The sequence below is a fragment of the Fukomys damarensis genome, unplaced genomic scaffold, assembly GCF_012274545.1.
Source record: "Fukomys damarensis isolate Sample0158 unplaced genomic scaffold, DMR_v1.0_HiC HiC_scaffold_27, whole genome shotgun sequence".
Lineage (NCBI taxonomy): Eukaryota > Metazoa > Chordata > Mammalia > Rodentia > Bathyergidae > Fukomys > Fukomys damarensis.
The window spans coordinates 35,280,440-35,300,606 of record NW_022900939.1 but is presented as its reverse complement, the minus strand read 5'-3'; the positions used below and the strand labels follow the sequence as shown (position 1 = coordinate 35,300,606).

The window sequence follows — 20,167 nt, the reverse complement described above, 5'->3', positions numbered from 1 at the left end:
ATTACTTCTCCTCAAGGAGATTGTATCTTTGGGCTAGAGCAACCACAGGAGCATGTCTGAAAGTGCCGAGTTCTTAATATAAACGACGAGAGTATAACATTGCTGAGAAAGGAGACACGGCGCGGTTGGAAGATCTAGAGGAGGCTTCATGACGGCAGGGGCAGAGTAGGCCAAAGATATAAAAACAAAGTATGCCAGGCATAATTTGTAGCCAGTGATTGGAGAAGTACGGCAATCGTGTGCCAAGTGCTGGGAGAAAAGACCGGAGATACAATTTTCGGACAATGAAAGATCTCGAGTACCAGGCTGGTGGGGGAAAGCGGACGGCCAGGGCAGCTAGCTTCAGAAGACGTCTGGTACGTGAGGGGATCTTATCAAAACGCTTGACTGAGGTCTCTCCACATGACCACGCAAAGGAACTCTAATGGCACATTTTTTTTCAGACTCAATTGTGAAACTTAATAAGATTTTTTAATTTCATGGCAGTTCTCTGACCCATTCTTTTGTGGGGTTTTGTTTTGTTTTATTTGGTCTTTTTTCTTTAAGGAATACTTTCCTAGGTCTGGTGATTTCATCCTTGAAGGATATTAAATAGAGCTTCGTATCATAGTCTTAAACTGGGATAGAATAATATTTTTTATTTCACCACAGCTATAATATTTTCTTTGGCCTTTTGATTAAAGTATGACTGCAGGGACTCATAAGAGAACCCTCTTTCTTGGATTCGAAAGTATTGTGAGATTATGTAGAGGAATTTTCAATTTGTCTGGATAGATCTGCCATAGTAGAATCAAAAACAATTAAATAAGCAAAAGCATGGCTATTTTGAGGATTTAGTGAATGTCAATAATGCGAAGTAAAAAATCATTTAATATGGCTCATTGAATAAATAATTATGAGAACTAAAGAAAACTGAAAAATGTTTCAGGCAAACTAGAAACATTTCTCAATAGCCCGTGCTGTTAGAATAAATGATAATCTCGTGAGAAATGTTTGCACATTCCTTGAGTTGGGATATTTATAAGCAGATTTAACCGAGTAAATGAGGTATACAGAGGAAGAAAGCTGGCCACAAACTTGTTGATTTAATTGGTCTTTTAAATCTTAAAATTCACTGATAGCCTAAGACTAGAACAGTTGTTTTCTTTTGCCTTTATCTTTTGATGCTTTGAGTGAACGTCATTTGTGCCTAAAAAAAATGAAGATAGTTCCCTGGAAGTCCCCTTGCCACAGGCCTTCAGCCAGGCCACAGTGCAAAACATAGGCTTTTCTGTAATATTAATTTACATATTGAAATTGCGTGTGTGTGCAGTATCATGGCTTCTAATCCTATGTACTATGTATGCTTTTGAAACTATAGAAAACATAAAACCAGGAAGAGACGGGGGTTGGGTACGTGTGAAAAGATGTGGAAACCTCGTTATACAGAAGAGAAGGTTTTGATGGTGGTGAGGACGGAGAATACCAGGACCAGTGTTGAAGTCATCACAGGAAAAGACAAATCTGCTGAGGGCAAGGGCAGGCTTGAGAGTGCTGGGTCAAGTTCAAGGTTAAGGTTTTCAGGAGTCTTGGGAACTAGATTTGGGGCGTTTAATTGCTGCAGACTTCTTTTCTCTTTTTGCTCATTTAGATCCTCAAGAAATACGTGTTAGTTCAGCATTAATGACTCCTAGGCTACATTTTCTGATTCCCGTGATAGCGTTCCTCGACGTTCTGCTCTGGTGCTGCCCACACGTGGGAGGAGGGGTGAAGGCGGTGAGGAGGGTCAGGATAACATTCCCTCTTTCCTTTCTGCCCGCGCTCGTCAGCAAATTTCATGGGAAGCATTGCCGACTGATTACTATGAAAGTAAAAGCAAGTGTGGTTCAGGAACTGTGTTAGGATAATTTGCTTGTGACAGAGAAGAACCTGGGCCTTAGATAATACCGATTTGAAAAGAAGTTTCAAAACCTGGTATGGACCTGCAGTTCATTCCCCTCTCTTCTTAGGGAGAGCTTTCTTCTTTGAGGTGCACGTTGGGTTGAAGCAGATGAAGCCTTGACTTTTTTCAGAAAGTACCCTGCACGTCCTGCACCGGCTGCCAGGCCGCCAGGCCGCCGACTATAAGGAGGCCTAGGGATCCCAGAGTCCTGCTCAGCTCCCTGCCTGCTGTGCTCTGGAGCACTGTTAGGGGGAGTCAGCCTAGTCGGGTGAAAAGTTTACCGTTGCTCAGCTCTGGGACTTGCATGCAATGGGTTTATAGTGGTCCCGTTCGGATTTAGCCTGTCTTCGTTTCGGAATGATTCATCATTTTTACAAGTTCTGCCACAGGTTAATGGTTCTAGAAAAAATATTAATAATTTAATTCAATTCCTATAGGAATTTCATGAGAGTGTCTTCGGAGGAGGAAACATTATTTCAGGCATAGTCAAACATTTTTCTTGATCCTCTGATTTACACAGTGTCCCCCTCCTAATTTCCGTATGTTTAAGAACTCCGAGGAAAGTCGTACTCTGTGTCCATGTTTGGAATCAGACATGGGTTCTAATCCCAGCTCTTCTATTCACAGGGAGTAGCTGTGTGATCCAGGAAAAGAGATTTACTCTCATTGGTCTAATCTGTAAGCCTGAGAATAAAATCACCTCCTGCATTGGGTTGATGTAAATATCAGATGGAATGCTGTGTGTAAAATGTTTCAGACATTGTATGAAACTTAAGAAAGTAATTGAAAATTGTCAAAAATAAGGAAGAACATTAATCACACTAAATGAGATACATGGGATCCATTATTGCCTGGACATTTCCCTCCTACAAGATAGAATAAAGTGTTTAAAGTGAACTTTATTGAGAGCAGACTTGGTTACACTGTCACCAGCTAGGATGGGTCCTTCTTTTTAGTCATAATGGAATTAAAGTTAAAGCGCAAATCTACAGGAAAAAAATTTTAATTGGAAATTAGGAGGAAGATAGGAAAAGACTCCAGCTCAGGTAGCTGGAGGAAGCATATTCTGACACCTAAGGGGCTCGCCCTGTCCTGTTCTCAAAGGAGGAGCCCAGCCTTCAGGAGTAGCTGATGGGCTGGGGCCAGGTGATCCTTATCTCAGTCCTGGAGTCAGAACTCTGGAATCCTCGTGCCTAAGGGATGGTTATGTTCCTATGAAAGGGGATTGCCTTTGTCTGTGACGATCTCAGTCAGATGTGGCTCTGCCTTTCTTGGACTTCAGCTGATCACAGATTTGGGACAATGGCCAGAGACTCTCAGGTGTACCTGACTATCCTGGCAAACCTTTTATCCTGGTGTCCTTGGTCTTGGGGAGGAATGAAATCCTGAATACAACCTTGGCAGGCCCATACTCCCTGAATGATCAACATAGCCTTGTGCAGAGCTAAAAAGAGACCTGACCCAAGGTTTACAGTAACAACGGATACAAAATGAAAGCCAAACTTTGTTCTGCTTTTAATTCCTGTTGAGTATTTGTAAGCCCAAGTCTCAGTCATGAAAGATTATAGAAAATTGCAAACACTCTGAACCAAATTTGGGTCCTTTTATTGCTGATGATTGATAGCAGCTAGCACTCTGAATCTCTCAACTCCAAAAAGTGGCTTGCAGGTTTCTTTTAAGTGGCTCTTCTAGTTGGGGAGGGCTCCGGAAGAAAAGGAGCACAAGTGGAATTTTATAGAAGCAGAACTTGGCTAAGGTAGTGGGGGTCGGGAAATTTCACACAGTTTAGTTGAAACCAAATATCACACAGGTGTGGATTATTTTGTCCACAAGTTCATAAGGATAACGCTGAGATGCAGACTACTCTATCGAATGGGATGCTGTGGTCTGTCATGCATCAGGTGAGGGGACTCTTGGGGGGTGAGGGCGAGGTGGCCACCCATAATCACTTGACTTTACACAAAATGGAGGGGGAACGGTGGTGAGGAACAAAATGGAGACAGGTTGGCTATCACACTGGTTCATAGCAAAAATGGCCGTTAAGTCCTCGGCTGTCCCAGGAGAAAACACAAATTATTCTTTCAATGTACAGCAGGTAGAAGCCCAGGATTCAGCCTGTTTCCCATCCCTGTAGTGATTCCTGATGCTGTTATTGTTACCTGGAAGCTGGGTCCTAACAGGATGAAGTCTCAGTTTACATTTATATGATTACCTGGGTCTTCTAAGGAATATCTCTTCCTTCCTCTGAGGCCATTGTTTTATACAAATAAACGGGCTGTGTTGACCCACTCCAGGGAGAAATAAGTCAGCATTATTCCGTAGTTGGATGTCTCTTTTGTTTGTTTTGAGACTTGGTGGTTTTTCTCAGTCCCTCACCAATGGTTTGAACTTTATACGAACCTGGACCCCTATCAGCATACTTAGAGATGCTACATTCTCTTAAGCTAAAGTTTGAAACCAGAAGCTCATGTGTGTCTTATCTAGAGCTAATGATGTTTTCCAAAAAGCCTACAGTCACCTAGCTCAGCTTGCTAATGACTAACTTTCTGCCTACGATGATTGCATTCAACACTTGAGAAATTTTGTTTTTTCCTCATAGATGTTGCTTGATTTGTTCCTAAATTTTCCAGACTTGTGTGTTACCACTGGGTACTTTTGCATCCCAGAGATGGGACAGGTGGTTTGCTGACTTTTATGTGGAGATAAAGATAGATGATCCTATTTGGCTTATCAAGAAAGGATGAATCACTTCTCCGCCTCTAGGCAGCCATGTCAAAAAAAGAGCAATTAATGTGAAATTTCGGTGACACAGAAGAAAAATATTTGCAAGGAGAATAAACATCACAGGTCTACCACAAGAGATTTTTTCATTGGCCAAAGTGAATTAATGTGGAAAGGAATAGGGAGTTCAAGCTTTTGACTTGATTGATAATTACATAATTCTGAAATGTGTGGTTTTAAAAAACCCATTAATATGGTACTTTAAAAAATTTATTTAAAAATGTTAACTTCAGATTGAAATTTTTAGAAAGAACTAATTTTTTTAGAAAGATCTAATTATAAAGAGAGTCAATACAAAGTAGACTCCACTTTCTGTACGTTTGCAATACAACTGGAATTAGTAAACATATAGACAGGTACACATTTGCTCTTTCTTAGGAATACTGCCCCCTTTTTGTTTTTTGGGGGTGGGGTCTCACTATATAGTATAAGCTGGCCTTGCGTTTACTCTGTAGACTGGGCTGGTCTCAACATGTGGTGGTGATTACTCCTGCCTCAGCCTCCTGAGTGCTGGGATTACAGGTGTGCCCTACCACACCAACTTCTTTCTTGGGAATATCCCAAAGCTCAGTGAGATGAGCCCAGGGAAAGATAGATTCAGGAAGATGAGGCATAAGTACACGATCCAATCAGATGAAAATACTATGTTTGATTACACCTGTGGTTAAATTTAAAAGATTACTAGCCAGGTGTGGTGGTTCACACCCGCAGTCCCAGTTAGTAGGGAGGCTGAAGTAGGAGGATTGCAAATTGGAGGCCAGCCCGGGCAACTTGGTGAGATCTTGTCTCAAAATGACATAAAAGGAGCTGGGGATGTAGCTCAGTGGTAAAGTTTAAACCCCTGAGTCACATTTTTAAAAATTTACTGCCTCTCTTCCTGTGCCTTGGGGAGCTGTGGTCTGGAGTTTCTGTGAATGCCTGATCTAAATTGAAGTTGTCAAATTAATATTCGATTCATAATCTCAAAGAGCCTTTGGGTCTTACAGAGAATATTATTTCAGATAAAAGGAATTCACCTGTGCATGGGGCTGTGGAAAATCAGGTTTAGTTTGGGAAGCCCATGTGTCTGGACTGTGATGTGTAGCAGATCACGAGTCAAGTTCATGGCTCTGTTCGTCAAGTCTTTTTTTCCTCCCTCCTTTCTTTCTTTGCCCCTTTGGTCTTGAGGCTTAAGTTAGTCCACTCCGCCCACAAACAACTGTGGTGAAAGACATCAGGTCTCGTACTCTGGCTTCTGCACAGATGAGTGGGTAATCTCTGTGTACTCACGAAGCACAGAAGCGCTGGTAGATGGAGAGCTCATCGTGGAGTGGACTGGAAGCAGGGTGTCGGTGTCGGGGGCCACTTCTTCGGTTTACGTTATTTAAAGTTAGGGTGCTGTGGAAAGTTCACACCACACACACACACACACACACACACACACACGACCATGTGCTTATAAGAATTCAGTTCAAAACAGGAGTAAGAGAGTAGATTTCAAGATTCATTGAAAGAGCTGTACATTAGCTATCTGAAAGGAAACTTCTCACTGTGTTATTTTTCTGCTATAAACCTAATGTTTCAAAAAAATTTTTTTCCTACTTTCTTAAGTACAGCTGGGTTCAGACAACAAAGTCCTTGTGTTTGATCTGGAAGGAAAGATGAAAATCTTACTGCTCAGCCGATTGGGGAAAAGCCTATTTATATTGAGAGTTTTAAATAAGCCCGTGTGTTAAACTACTATTTTTAAGAGCTTAAGCAAATTTTGTAAGTGCAGGCCCAGGATATCAGAGATCTCACGGCACACTGAGTTCTAGCCTTTGAGCTGAGTCCGTCCATCCACAACATACCTGTTGGTTGCTGTTTTTCTGTCAACACGCCTCCCATGCGACATTAGGATCCTGCTGCTGCTCTCTTTTTTTCTTCATTTTACCACAAAAAACTGTTTAAATTTTTCATTTTGAAATTTATCCGTTTGGTCCCAGTTCTTTGAGCTCTTATTAATAACTGTATGTGACTGAAATTAGAAAAAAAAAGAAATCCCAACTTTGAAAGAAGAAGCTATGGAAAAATAGAATTCCATATCACTAAAACCTGTACACCTCCCTCTCCTCGCCCTTTCCCCTTCCTCTGTCCATTTCAAGCCTGCTTTGATCCTTTGGGAATATTTCTGCACATTGTAATGCTCTGCCGCTTCTTGGCAAGGTTTGAGGTTTGAATTTTTTAGATAAATAAACCTTTTAGAACAGTTTTAGAGTCACAGAATTATGCCAAAGATATAGATCTCATAACCAGTCTCATTTGTAGTTAACCTTTTGCGTAAGTGTGAGACATTTGTTACAATTAGCGAGCCGATATCGATACATTTTTATTGAAGAAAATTCACGCCTTTTTCTAGTTTTTTCAGTCTTTCCTTCATGTACTCTTTTTGTTCCAAGATTCCACTTCTGTATTACATTTATTTTTCATGTCTCCTTAGACTTGACTTGGTTGTGACAGTTTTTCCTATTTCCTTGCTTTTGGTAACTTTGATAGTTGTAAAGATTACTATTTAAGAGTTTGGTAGAAATGGAATCTGATGTTTTTCTCAAAATACCCCGGAGTATAATGTTTTTAGGGAAGAAAATCACACAGGTAAATTGCCATTCTTACCACAACGTGTCAAAGATAACACATTGTGGTTGGTGTTGACCTTGATCATTTGTTTTAAGGCATTTGTTATGTTATAATCATGTTTTCACTTTTAGTATTTTTATTGCATTTACTGGTACATTTTAGATATACATAATGACCACATTCATTATCGGGAATTTGTACTTGTGTATGATATATCTTTTTTGTTGTTGTTGCTTGTTTGTTTGTTTGTTTGTTTTTGAAACAGGGTCTCACTATGTAGTTGAGACTGACCTGGAACTCACTTTGTAGCCCAGGCTGGTCTCGAACTCACAGCGATCCTCCTGCCTCAGCCTCCTGAGTGCTGGGATTACAGGCGTGCGCCACCACACCCAGCAAGTGCATGATATATCTTGATTCTTTTTTTTTCCCCATTCCTCCATGCTCGCTTCAATCTCTCTCTCACTTTTTATTTACAAAACTTTGTTTCCATTTTATGTTTTCTCGAAGATCAACCCCGCGTTTTCCTGAAAATTTTAAGAAGATATTTACGAAAGCCTTAAGAAATCTGTGGCTGGTCTCTTTGTTCTTGTTTACTGGCACAGTTGGAAAGCCACTATGAGTTTGTAAGAATTCGAGGTGCAAATTTCCAACGATGAATGTCATTTTATGGTATAACTTAAATGTACCAATAAAATTAATAATAATAAAAAAGAATTTAGACAAAAGTATTTTGGGTGGTAGTGAATAATATCTTCTCTTTTTCTTTCCTGTGTTGTAGGTGGGAATGAGATCCCGAAACCAAGGTGGTGAAAGTTCATCGAATGGGCACATCTCTTGCCCCAAGACCTCTAGCACCAGCAATGCCGGTGAGAAAAGTCTCTCAGAAGAGACAAAGAAGAAGAACAAATCGAACAGGAAGGAGGAGGATGTCATGGCTTCAGGAACGGTCAGGCGACCCCTGAAACCATCTGGTGAGAGTGAACGAAAGACCAAGAAGAGTCTGGAGTTATCCAAAGAAGATCTCATCCAGCTGCTCAGTATCATGGAAGGGGAGTTGCAGGTAGAACCACACTTTCAGGGACTGTTTTTCTAGTTCCTAGGCAATTAAAAAGGGGATTATGAATCTGTCCTCCTCACTGCATTGCAAACTTCGTGGGGAAAGGAGATAAACCTTTCTTATTCACTTTGAAATCCCTATGTGAGGCCTGGCACAAGTCTGTGCTTGCATTTGTTTCATGAAACACGCATTGGTTACCCGGAAGAGGCTGACTCCAACCTCAAGCTTCTCTAGACGCGGCCATTTCTTCATGAGGTGATTTTGGTAATAATTGAAGATAGGTCCCTGCCCTAGAAGGTACTCAAGCAGATTAATTTAGACACTGATTGTGGTGGATAAATGTGGCAATGTCATAATTATTAAAATAGATTGGGAAGATCAATAGTTTTGCTTCTTTCTGGAAGGTAGAGTGAAAGAAAGATATCAGGAAAAAGGGACAGGAGAGGAAGGAGGCTTTGTGGAAGCCAGAATCACTGCTGAGTCTGTTCTCAGTTTCTCATTAACTTCCAGCCTCAATTTCTTGCAGTGTTGGAGGCATCAAGATGTCTAACAAGAAGAGAACGGGATACAGGGAAGAGCTTAAGACTTTCTTAAAGCATTTTCAGGTCTCTTCGCTCATTTGATCTCCTGAAAATGTGGGCACCATTATGTGTAAAAAAAAAACTGAGTTCAAGGCTAAAAGTGCATCGTCTTGCCCTCATCCCATGCCCTCCCAGTAAGTCTGTGTTTTCAGGGATCCAGTTCAGAATCTGAGTTTCTGAGTTCTCTACAATTGTATTTCTGGCAGGGAGGGAACAATAGCTTTAAAAAAAAAAAAAGACAGTATGACTTTAAAGTGGAGTCGCTGCTTTCCCTTTTGTTTTTGTTGGGTTTTTAGCTTGCGGGAGCCTCAGGGAGCGGTGCCAGTTGTGTGACCTGAAGCCTTCTTGGCTTTCTGGGATGACCTCCCCATGCCAGGGGGGCCTCTCTGCTCCCTTCTCAGCCATGTGCATCCGGATGAGGAAGCCCCTGGGGAAAGAGAAATAAGAAGCAGACAATATTCAAGTCTGAACAAACAAACAAGCATGATTAAGTGTAGTGTTTATAGATTGAGGAAAATCACACTCGTATTTCACAGCAGACAGGTGAAATATTCCAGAGGGCCACCATTTCTAAAAATAGCGTCACACCACTCCCAGGAAAGCTGGTTCGTGTTTGATCTGTGAACACTTGCTGTGTCCGGAGGCAGGGTTGCTCCAGCTCCGTAAGCTGCCCCTGCTATCAGCCTGAACACTAGGTTCAGGTTCAGCTGTTGATTTAGGAGAAACCGTCTCACAGCAACACCTGCCCAACTCCTTGGCTGCCAAGTTGGCTCTCTTGAAGCTGGTGGCCCGTCAGTCTCCCTTCCAAAAAAAGGCGGACACAGCATGATGGGTAGTGTGACACATTTAAAATCCACGTGGCTTTTAGGTACCCCGCGGTGCTGGATATGGTTCTAGACTCTTGCTATGCAAGATAGGAGTTCACACATCAGGAAAATTGAAGAAGTTAGCTAGAAGGCCCCAAAGGAGTGCATTTTGCTTTGCATGAATGTTTGTAAATACAGGATCCTCTCCTTACACAGTAGATGTTTTCTTGAGCAGCTCTCAATAAGTCAAAACTGTACAATGTTACTTGTAGAGGAGGCAGTGAAGAGAAAGAAATAAATGAAGGGCCTGGTATTTAAGGTATCGCATGATGAGCTCATTTGCAAAGCAAATACTCCGTCACACACACATTTGTAGATGCAGATTTTGCAGTATTAAATCTGTTTCGAATGAGAGTGTCTATCTTTAGAGCTGTGGATACATATTTTGGGAGTAGACACTTGTCCTCTGCGGTGGTGTCACTGTGGGGAGGCTGTCGCAGGGAGAAGTGGAAGGCAGCTCGATTTGGCAGCTGGGAGTGGGCTGCTGGCCTAGGCAAAGGTGGCAGCCATGTGCAGGGTTTGCCCAGGAGGAAAATCTGTCCAAAGGTCTGGTGCGGAGAGGAGGGGCAGGAGAGGGCCTCAGCTGTGGCCACCTGCCCGCTGGCCTGTAAATGCAGAGCACTTAATAAGTTGCCCCTCAGGCCTCCATGGCTGCCTGTTGCCTCCTTCTTACAGAGTGGCCGTGTGGGACCCAGACACCCTTTCTTTGGAGGTGTTGTTTCAGGGTTCTCCGAAATTCCCCGGGGCTCCCAGCACCTCTGAGGTGACTTCTCGGCTGGCTCCATCACCCTCCCGTTAAAGCGGGTCACGTGACCGGCCTCACGCGGTGTGGCGACACAGTTCCAGTCACGCTCCGTCCAAATCCCTGGCCTTGTCCTCCAACGTCTGCCCCGTTTATCTCTGCCACCTTTTGGGGATGTTCAGGTATGGCCGGACCCCAGGACTTTCCTATTTATTCTTGGCCTCCAGAATTTCCTCCATGGAGACTCACATCTTAAAAGCCAAAGCCATTTTGGGGGAAAAGACAAGACTTTTGAGATAAGATAAATTGAAGTGTCAGAATGGGACTACAGCCTGGAAGTTGGCTGGATCCAGAGCGTGTGAGGAAGGGAGAAAGATGGAGTCCACATGGCTGTGTGTGCTGGGTGCCCAACTCCAGTGCTCTGCGTCACTGCTCTCTGGGTGGCATTTCCTGAAGAGGTACAGTGGGGCAGCTTTGGGGGACCACATCTACAGGTCAACAGGGGTGAGGTAGTGCACAGAAGAAAGCGTGCATAGAATTGGGAGTAGGACCAAGGTCTGTTTCACTGTGACTTGGGAAAAGCACAGGGATGTGAAGGCCCCTTCAGGCTCGCCTTGTTAAGTTTCTCCTTAGCCTTCTTTTTGATATCTCTTGCTCTTTGCAAATTCAATCCACTATATGGGACGTTGTAGAAAGCTTTGTGTATTTCCTTGGGACACCAGTGTCCTGTCACCTGTAGAATATCTTAACTGATCTTTGAGAATTTGTTGAATCAATATTATGAACAGACAGATCGAGTGGCACACACCTGTAATCCCAGCACTCTGGGAGGCTGAGGCAGGAGGATTGCTGTGAGTTTGAGACCAACCTGGACTACTATGAGTTCCAGGTCAGTCTCAACTACATAGTGAGACCCTGTCTCAAAAAAACAAAACAAACAAACAAACAAACAAACAAAAAACAAAAAACCAAAAAACCCAGCATAACTTCTAGTGTTAACTTTGGCTCTTTGCAGAATTCCTAAGTTCACTATTTTGTTTGCCAACCCATGAATTCTTAAATTACATCTTTGATGGATATGTATTAGAAGTGCAGTTGACCCTCCCAGGAATTTTCGCAGTCTTGAGTCTTGTTTAGATCTGGTAATACTATGAACCTTGTCTTGGAGAGGGACCTCTTCCAGGCTTTTATTCTGGTACTGGGGATTGAACTTGGGACCTTGCACTTGCAGGGCAGGCGGCGGCAGAACCACTGACTTAAATCCCTGGCCCTCTTCCAGACTTTTCATGCCACACCTTGGCAGATGCAGGCCCCATGTCTCAGCAGAATGACGAGTTGGCATTGCCTTCGTTGCCTGCTCTGAAAGAGCTGGGATGGTTTTCATTATTACCCTTGTGTCATTGATCATTCCAATAACAAGCACTTTCTAACAAATTAAAATATTTTACACTTTGGGTGAAAAACTGCCTACATATTTCCCAGACTAAACTGAAAGTAATGAAATCATATACCCATACTGTCACTTGGACACCGTGATTAATTTCCTCTTGTGCTTGTCCAAAAATAGCACTTTTAATAAGGCAGTCCACATGGCTGTACTAAAAACAACAAATCTTCAAAGGAAATGGTACTTAGTACATCAAAAAGCTGTAACACAGAAGACCTGGTGAAACTAGATTCTTGTAAAATGATTCAAGAACAAGACACAATTTAAGTCTTTTTCTTGATGCAGAAAAAAAATACGCATTTTGTATAGTAAATTCCCCTGATATATCCATTTGAAAATATTTTAGAAAAAACAATCTCAAATTGGGTTTCATCATTTCTCCTTTTGTTGTTCTAGTTAGCTGTCTTCTCCTGTGCAAGAGGCAACCCAGGGAAAACTAGGGTGCAGACCACTGGCTAATGCTCCATGCTTCAGTGGGCTTTGCTGTTCTGCCTAAGTCAGGCCCAAGGCCGTAAATACACAGAGAAGTCTCTCTCCATCCTGGGGGACTGGTAGAGGTGTTGTATTTCAAAGGTAATTTGTACAATAGGGTGCTGTGGGTTGTTACAAGTCACTTTATTCCGTCCTTTTGGGGTTCCTCCCTCTTTTTCTTTTATCTTGTTCACTGGTCTTCCTCTCCCTCACTACCACCTCCTACAGGTGGGCCTTCGCTCTGCACTCTCTCACTGAGTGTGTTCATTCCTAGAATGTTCATTAACAGTTCATTGATTAAAATAGACTTCTTACTGTATTTAAGAAATATGATTATTTTGTAAGGGGTTTGAGGAATGTAAAGAGGAGCAAAAATACTTGCAGCTGAAATGTGATGAGTTCTTATTACCGCATGGCAACTGCATATGGTTAGGCACTAAGGTATCACGATAACTGTTAAGAGGAACTCGTGACCCGTGGGATAAATAATATATAGGATTAAGTTTTCCTTAAGGTAATTTCAATACAAAGTATGGGAGTACAAAGGAAGGAAAGATTATGAAAATCTCAGAAGAGGAATGAAAGCTTCACTTAAAATTGGGCGGGCACATGTGTATAATGCCAGTGCTTGCGAGGATCGGGCAGGAGGATCTCAAGTGCTTGGGCTACACAGTGAGACTATGCCTCAGAAAACAAGCGGAAATTGAATGTTGAAGAATAGGAATTTTTCTTTTTTTTTGATACTGTGGATCGAACTCAGGTCCTTGCACTTGTAAGGGAGGCAGCAGAACCACTGAGCTAAAACACCTGCCCTAAGAATAGGAATTTTGAGGACAGGTTGGGAAAGTATAGGCCATGAATAAATAGTTCAACTTCCATGGAAAATTATTTGGTGGCAATAGAACTACGCTCTCATTCAGAGACTTACAACAAGGGATCCGGTTTTTTAAAAAATCAGGAGGGCAGATCTCCAGGGAGAAGGGTAATGTAGAAGTACGACTTCAAGACTGTCAAAAAGAAGATAGCTGCTCACATTGGCAGAAAGATCCATTTGGATGGGATCGAACATTTTCTTCCTGGGGCTGTGAATCTGGAGTCACTGGGCATATTTGCCAGGGAATTTCAGGAAGTTTACACCCATTTTCTGTGGGTTCAGAAGGGAAGTTAAAGCAATGAACTAACAAGTCCTGTTGAAAATCTAGGAATTTAGAAAAAAGATTTTTGGTACGAGTCTATTATACTTATTATTATTTTAAGACATAATCAGAGAAGTCTAGTTGACTTCTTAGCTGAGTAGTAAATTATTTGTCTTGAAGAGACTGAGCGAGCCCTTAGCATTTATTTCTTGATCTCTCAATTGAAATCATCATATTTGCTTTCCCCCACTTTAAGGCTTTATTTAAAAGGACAAAGCCAGTGTGATTTGAGTGCCAGTGCTGAGGGATATGCTGCAGAACCTGAAAGGTGATTGACTTGATTAGTGTTGACTTTGGGTCTCTGACATCTACCCCTCATACGTATAATGAGTGGGTTCATTTCCTACCTTCTGTGGTTGTCATGAGTACTAAACTCAGCTAATATTGATACAATCTGGAGAAGCTCGGATAAGAAGGGCGGGGAAAGATAGAAGAGTAACTAGAGGAAATTGCGGGTGAGAGGAGGGCTTTCAGTGATGAGTAAAACCTTCCGAGAGAGGTTTTACTGTGTCTATTGGGAACGAGGTTATAGGACTGGAAAGGAGCAGAGCCGAGGACACAGGACAGAGAAAGAATTCTGACAACAGATCTTGGAGGAAGCGGGAGGAAGGAAATCAAAGGTATGATATAGGGGCTGACCTCAGTTTCCACCTTATAAACGAGGGAAACCCTTCATCTTCGGTGTGACGGACTCCACAAAGGAGACACACCTTCAGAGGCCCGTAAAGGAATATTGACTACTGCAAGGAAAAATAAAGGGATACGACAAGCATAAACTCATGTCCTGGATTTTCTTAGCCCCGATTTCTGCTTTTAGGGATTTCCAAAGTGAAGGAAATATAAAGAAATATTAAAGGAAAATTACCACTGGAGTGCTGATAGTGTCTGAGTTTGTAGGTGTGAGTGTGTGAGGGCTGGGGAAGAACACAGGACTGCCCAACTAGGTAGGAATGGTCATGTAAGGGAACTCTAATGCTGAGCTTTTACAGCCAAAGTGACCCAGTTAGTAAAAAGCTTTTTCAAACCGGTCTGAGCAATTTAGATTTCAATCAAGTATGAGCTAAGGACCTCTTGTAAATTTCTAAACAATAGAATCTCATGATCAGGAGTAATATTTTCGCTAAAGTAGTATGGCAGAGGTTATTCACTGACCTTCTGGTTGCCAACCGTCATCTCTGTCAGATGACATAGACTTGCTCTGCTTTCCAAATCCTGCCATTGTCCTAGGAGGTTTTAACGATTAATGGGAGATTAGCAGATATCCCAATTTCACTGTTCCTAATGAATTCCAGTTACCTGCATGTCTACTCTCAAAACCCCACCCAAGACCTGAGTAATGATCACAAATGTTTACAATGATATTCCCACTGCAATACTTTGATTCTTTTTTTGTCATCTTTAACAAGAGGATCTCTGTTGAAGGTGACGATGATCAATTTAAATGGAACTACCTAGGGCCACCAAGTACCTTATGCTGATCCTGTAGGAGTGCCATTTATCACTTTTTTCTTCAGAAATTACTTTTCTCTTCCTAAATGAGTTCCATTTGTCAAACAAAAAGCCTCCCAGAGAATCCCTGTGCTTCTGAAGAATAGACCCTCGTTACCCTCTGGGGCTTTTTAAACTGATGACTCACGTGCATTTTGTACACTTGTCTTCAGAACCTCAGACTGAGGTCCCCAGAAGTGAGGCTGCCCAGTGAAACCTTACACTACTCAAATACGCAGTGTGCTGGGAAGGGTAATGTCTTCGCGAAGTTTAGGAAGCAGAAAAGAGATGAGATGCTTTCTGATTAAAATCAGGATCGGATCTGATTCTTTGCCGAATGCATTGTTTCAGAGTTTCATGCGTCCATTAGTATTGTCTGTATTTTGACAAAGATTTGTTGATTGATTTTCATTGTTTCGGGCAGAACGTTTTTAATGTTCTTGACAGAATCACAAAGTTAGCTTCTCTGTAGTAAGATTAACACATTTATTGACAAAGTAGGGATGAGTCTTGGTTTTACTGAAAAATAAAGAATATTTTTATTGTTTTATGGGACCTCTGGATGTGAGAAGATACACAGGAGTAATACGTGAATGATGGAGAGACCCTCTTTAATGACTTGACTATACCTTGCATTTTTCTCAGTGAAAATGACCTCAGTTACTTCAGTAAATAAAACTACATCTAAATATTCCAACTTATCTACGTGTCTATTTCCCAGTTTTTTGTGAATGTGCTTTTTTTCACATGCAGTCATTTTCAAATAAAAGTAGAATTTGCACAGCCAAGGGTTGTAAGCAGTGCACACTGAACGGAGTAAGATTTGGAGCATGATGGTAACGTGTGGCTCCGGGATGACGTCTAGCACAGATGTCCGGCAGAATCTACACTGGTAGATCTGGACCCATGCTGTTCAGTGGAACTTTTTAAGGAAAAAAAAAAAAAGAAAAGAAAAAGAAAAAGAAGGAAAAGAAATGGTCTATATTTGCTCTGACCTATGTGGTGGTCACCAACCATAAGTGGTGAACAATGGAAGTGTGGCTAATTAGGCTGAATTTTGAATTTTACTGAACACTAATTCATTGAAGTCTAAATAGCCTTAGGTGGCTGATGGCTCTTGTACTGAACAGCGAAAGTATGGAGTGAAAAGCCACAGCACACTCTGGAGAGGAAGTTGCGGAATCCGCCCTTGATAGGTCCTTAGAGAGCACCGGGGGCTAAGGGCAGGGAGGGAAAAAGACCCGGCCAAGGGGGAAAGAAGACACGGCAGGAGGAAGATGTGCTTAGAAGCACAGGAAGGAGAGCTGCGCCACGGTGGGCTCATCTTCCAGGAAGGAGGCGTTTTCGGTTCTCAGGGCCGCAGAGCTGCAGGGTGGGAGCAGCACCGGCTGCCTTTGAGACGGCACCTAGCTGCAATTTCAAAGGAGCGGAGAGGCGGGCACCCACCCGGCCACTGGGGTCCAGAGTGCTCTGGAAACTTCACCTCGCAGAAGTTTGTGAGCGGGGAAAGGTGGCAGCTTTGGGTCTGAGGAGCTTGGAACAGAGCAGGCTTTTTGTTTATTTTTTAAGGTGTGCACTGAAACGGGAGACACACTCCCCTCTCATGATCCCCAGTCCTAGCTTTGCTTGTTGTCCCCGACAGACGCTGTGCTCTTCTGTTTTAATTCAGAGTCCTTTTTAACCCCTGTCCATCTCCCGAGTCTCCATTCACTGCCTTCCCTGTGTCCCTGTCCCCCTTTATTAAGGCTGACATGCTTCTTTCTGGCTAGGTTTGTTCTGTTAATGGATCCTACTTCCTTCTTAAACTAATTTCAGGTCTCTCCACTCCTCTCTGCCCCCGGCATCTCCCTCTCTCGTGCCCTGCTAGCTCTCTCATGATTTTTACCACCATCGTGTTGCAGGCTGGAGGCCAGAAACCTTCATCAAAGCTAGGTTCATCAAAGCTCTTTTAGCTGAGTTACCATCAGCAAGGTCCCTGACCCTCAGGGAACCTGGCCATGGGATATTTAGGTTCCTTTATTCTAGCCCTCTTCTGACTGCAAGCTTGGTTCTCTATTCTCCCTTCATCCTATTTATTCAGATCTCTATCCTCACTTAGGTCTTTCTTCCCTCCCTTTTCCTGTTCCTTACTCCCTCCCTCCCTCCCTCCTTCCCTTCTAACCCAAAACTTTACAGTTTTTTCTACCAAGTTCTCTACCCAGTACTTCACCACTGAGCCCACCCCGGGCCACTTTCACGTCCCACCTTTTCCTATGTTGTTTGACTTTTTTTTTTTTTTCAGTTTTTTGAGACAGGGTCTCACTGTAGTTGAGACTGACCTGGATCTCACTATGTAGCCCAGGCTGGTCTCGAACTCACAGCGATCCTCCTGCCTCAGCCTCCTGAGTGCTGGGATTACACGCATGCACCACCACGCATGGCTTGTTTGACTATTTCTTAACAAAACCTCTGCTTGTGCCTCTCTTTCTTTTAAAGGCCTATTGTAAATTGCAAACTCCTTGTAGGCTAGATCTATCTGTAATGCCCTTGACAAATGTTTTTTGAAAATTACTTTGCGGTGCCAGTTAATTAAAATAAAGGAATTTTAAAATAAGTGAATTACTATTTTAATTTTTTTTCTAAAAGTATGGCCCGTTAAACGTGCAGGTTTGGCTTTGGCAGAGCCTTTAGCACAGTGACCAGTGTTTTCCTAGGACATATGAGGTCATGATGATGCTCTGGCTTGGTTTTCTAGCTGTCCCAGCCCCTGGCCCCTGGGAGCCCATCATACATTTTTTCTGTTAGCCCAGTGACTAGTTGCAGAGCTGTCTTAGCCCCAGCCAGAGGGAAAGGAGTCTCCCTCCCCGCAGCCTGGGGTATCATGCTCTTTCAGCATTTTGCTTTTTAATGTTTGCACTAATGCTAGGTGAGGGGTTGGGAGACCGATGCAGGAGGACTGCTGCGAGCTCCAGGTGACCTAGTGAGTTCAAGTTCAACCTCAACTGCCTACGAGACCCTGTCTCCAAAAAAAATTGCGCTGAATACAGTGAACTAATAATTTTAAATCAATCGCCAAATATCTATTAAAGGCAATTATATGCCAGCAAAATACTGTACCACTGTTTTTAGCAGGCCAAGTTGAAATGCAAACTGATTGGAAGGAAGATTCTACTCCCCAGGGGAGGACAAGAAACACAAGTTATTGTGTTGCGGAGGGATTTTTCCCCATATAGAACAACACATACTGAAAATTACAAAATTCTGGATAACTTTGTCCTAGATGGTAGCTTGAATTCATGGTAGGTTTTTCTTCATAGATTACCTCAGCTTTCCAACTATGTCCTGTTTTTTATTTTTTTTTTGTTCTGTACCAGGGATTGAACTCAGATCCTTGCGCTTGTGAGGCAGGCGGTGGCACCACTGAGCTAAATCCCTGGCCTGATGTCCTGTTTCTGTTTTTTTTTTTTTTTTTTTTTTTTTTTTTTTTTTTTTTATTTGCTTCTTAGTAGGATCTTTAATAATCTGAACAACAGAAACCATTTGTACTGAACCTGATGGTAGGTATGCCAATGTCACTGCCAGACGGATGATTGAAAACATTGAAATATACAGTAAAATCTTCACTGTAATTTAGGTAGATTTTTTTTTCTTTGGTTTACACTATGACTGTATAATAAAACGTTTTTATGCCTATGAAATGCTTTAAAGAATAAAATATAGGGTAGTATGTGCTTAGCATGAGCAAGACCCTGGACTTGATTGCCAGAACCACCAAAGATAAAAGATAAATAAATTGCAGACCAGCACGTTCAGACCACGGTGAATTTGAATTGATGGTGACCCAGTCAGTCCTGGCATCACTTACGGTGGGCAGTACCTGGACATGGTGGACAGGAGCCTGGGCCTACCTGACGTCTGCTTTATTCTTCTCCCTTCTGACATCCCTGAAAACCATTGCGTAGGGACAGGAGATAGAGGCTGGTCCTTTCTTAGGAATTTCTACCTCTATTGGTGATGGAGGGTACCCTGGGGCACTGCAGGTTTCCACAGTGGGGCTACAAGTGCTCATAGTATTTCTCTTCACAGAGCTAATGGGCTCAATGGCATTTAAACCTTAATTTTGTAAGAACCACAGAAACTGCCCAGAGGCCAGCCTCAAAACAATGAAAAGTTCTAAGGGACTCATCCTATGGCTGGCAACAGAGCGATATTTGCATCCAAGCTGACCCTATTCGAAAGAGAAAGCAGGGCACTGCCGAATATGGTCAGAATCACTTCACTGTACTATTAGTACAAAACCCAAAGGAAAAGCAGAAACTTTCATTAAAGAAGAGTTCTGTCAGTTGGACCTTTTCAGCTAATGTGTAATTCTATCTGCGAACCAGTCTTGCGTGTTGGTCTTGGCAGGAAAAGGGTTTCTGTCCTTTCCAAACAGAGCATGATGAGTAGGAACGCTTGCACTGATGTTAAACCCTTCCTGATCAAAGGCATGAAAGGAAACATAGAACAGTGTGTGTGAATTTCAGCAGACCCTACTTTCCCCCTGCTTTTTACCAACAGTAATAATGAAAGCGCATTTTGGTTCTGTGGGGATTAGTTTACTAATTAACTAAGTAAATTAGATCGCTTTATGAAGAAAATTAGTGATAAACCAGGTGTATGCTCTTAGGTAGTTTTAGAAAATAATCTCATAGGCTCAAGCCCTTACTTACCTCAGTGAAAGTGTATGGCCATTGAAGAGAAGTGTTTACTGTTTTTGAACTTTGAATGAGTCTTCCCTGAGATGCCATGCTATGGTTCTTGCCAGCCTGCAATATGAAACATTGTATGAAGATTTCATGTATGTGTGTGTGTGTGTGTATTGTATATATGTATAAATATACTTAAATACTTTATATTCATACACACAGAGATATAATCAATGCACAGTGCTTTCGTTAGAGAACAAAGTTTTTTTTACCTAAAAACAATGTGTAAGACAGACTGTGCTTTGAAATTTTAAAAATGTGCATTTTTTTCTATAAAAGAATGTATATTCTTTTT

The 20,167-nt window shown here is 42.2% G+C and overlaps 1 protein-coding gene across 1 annotated transcript in view; it reads left to right on the top strand.

Moving 5' to 3' along the window:
* Positions 1 to 20,167, top strand: part of Filip1 (filamin A interacting protein 1) — a 185,159-nt gene that overhangs the window by 92,097 nt on the left and 72,895 nt on the right. Inside the window, exon 2 of the mRNA XM_033756836.1 lies at positions 8,076 to 8,357. Within this exon, the coding sequence (XP_033612727.1) occupies positions 8,076 to 8,357 (282 nt within the window). The remainder of the gene's footprint in view (positions 1 to 8,075; positions 8,358 to 20,167) is intronic.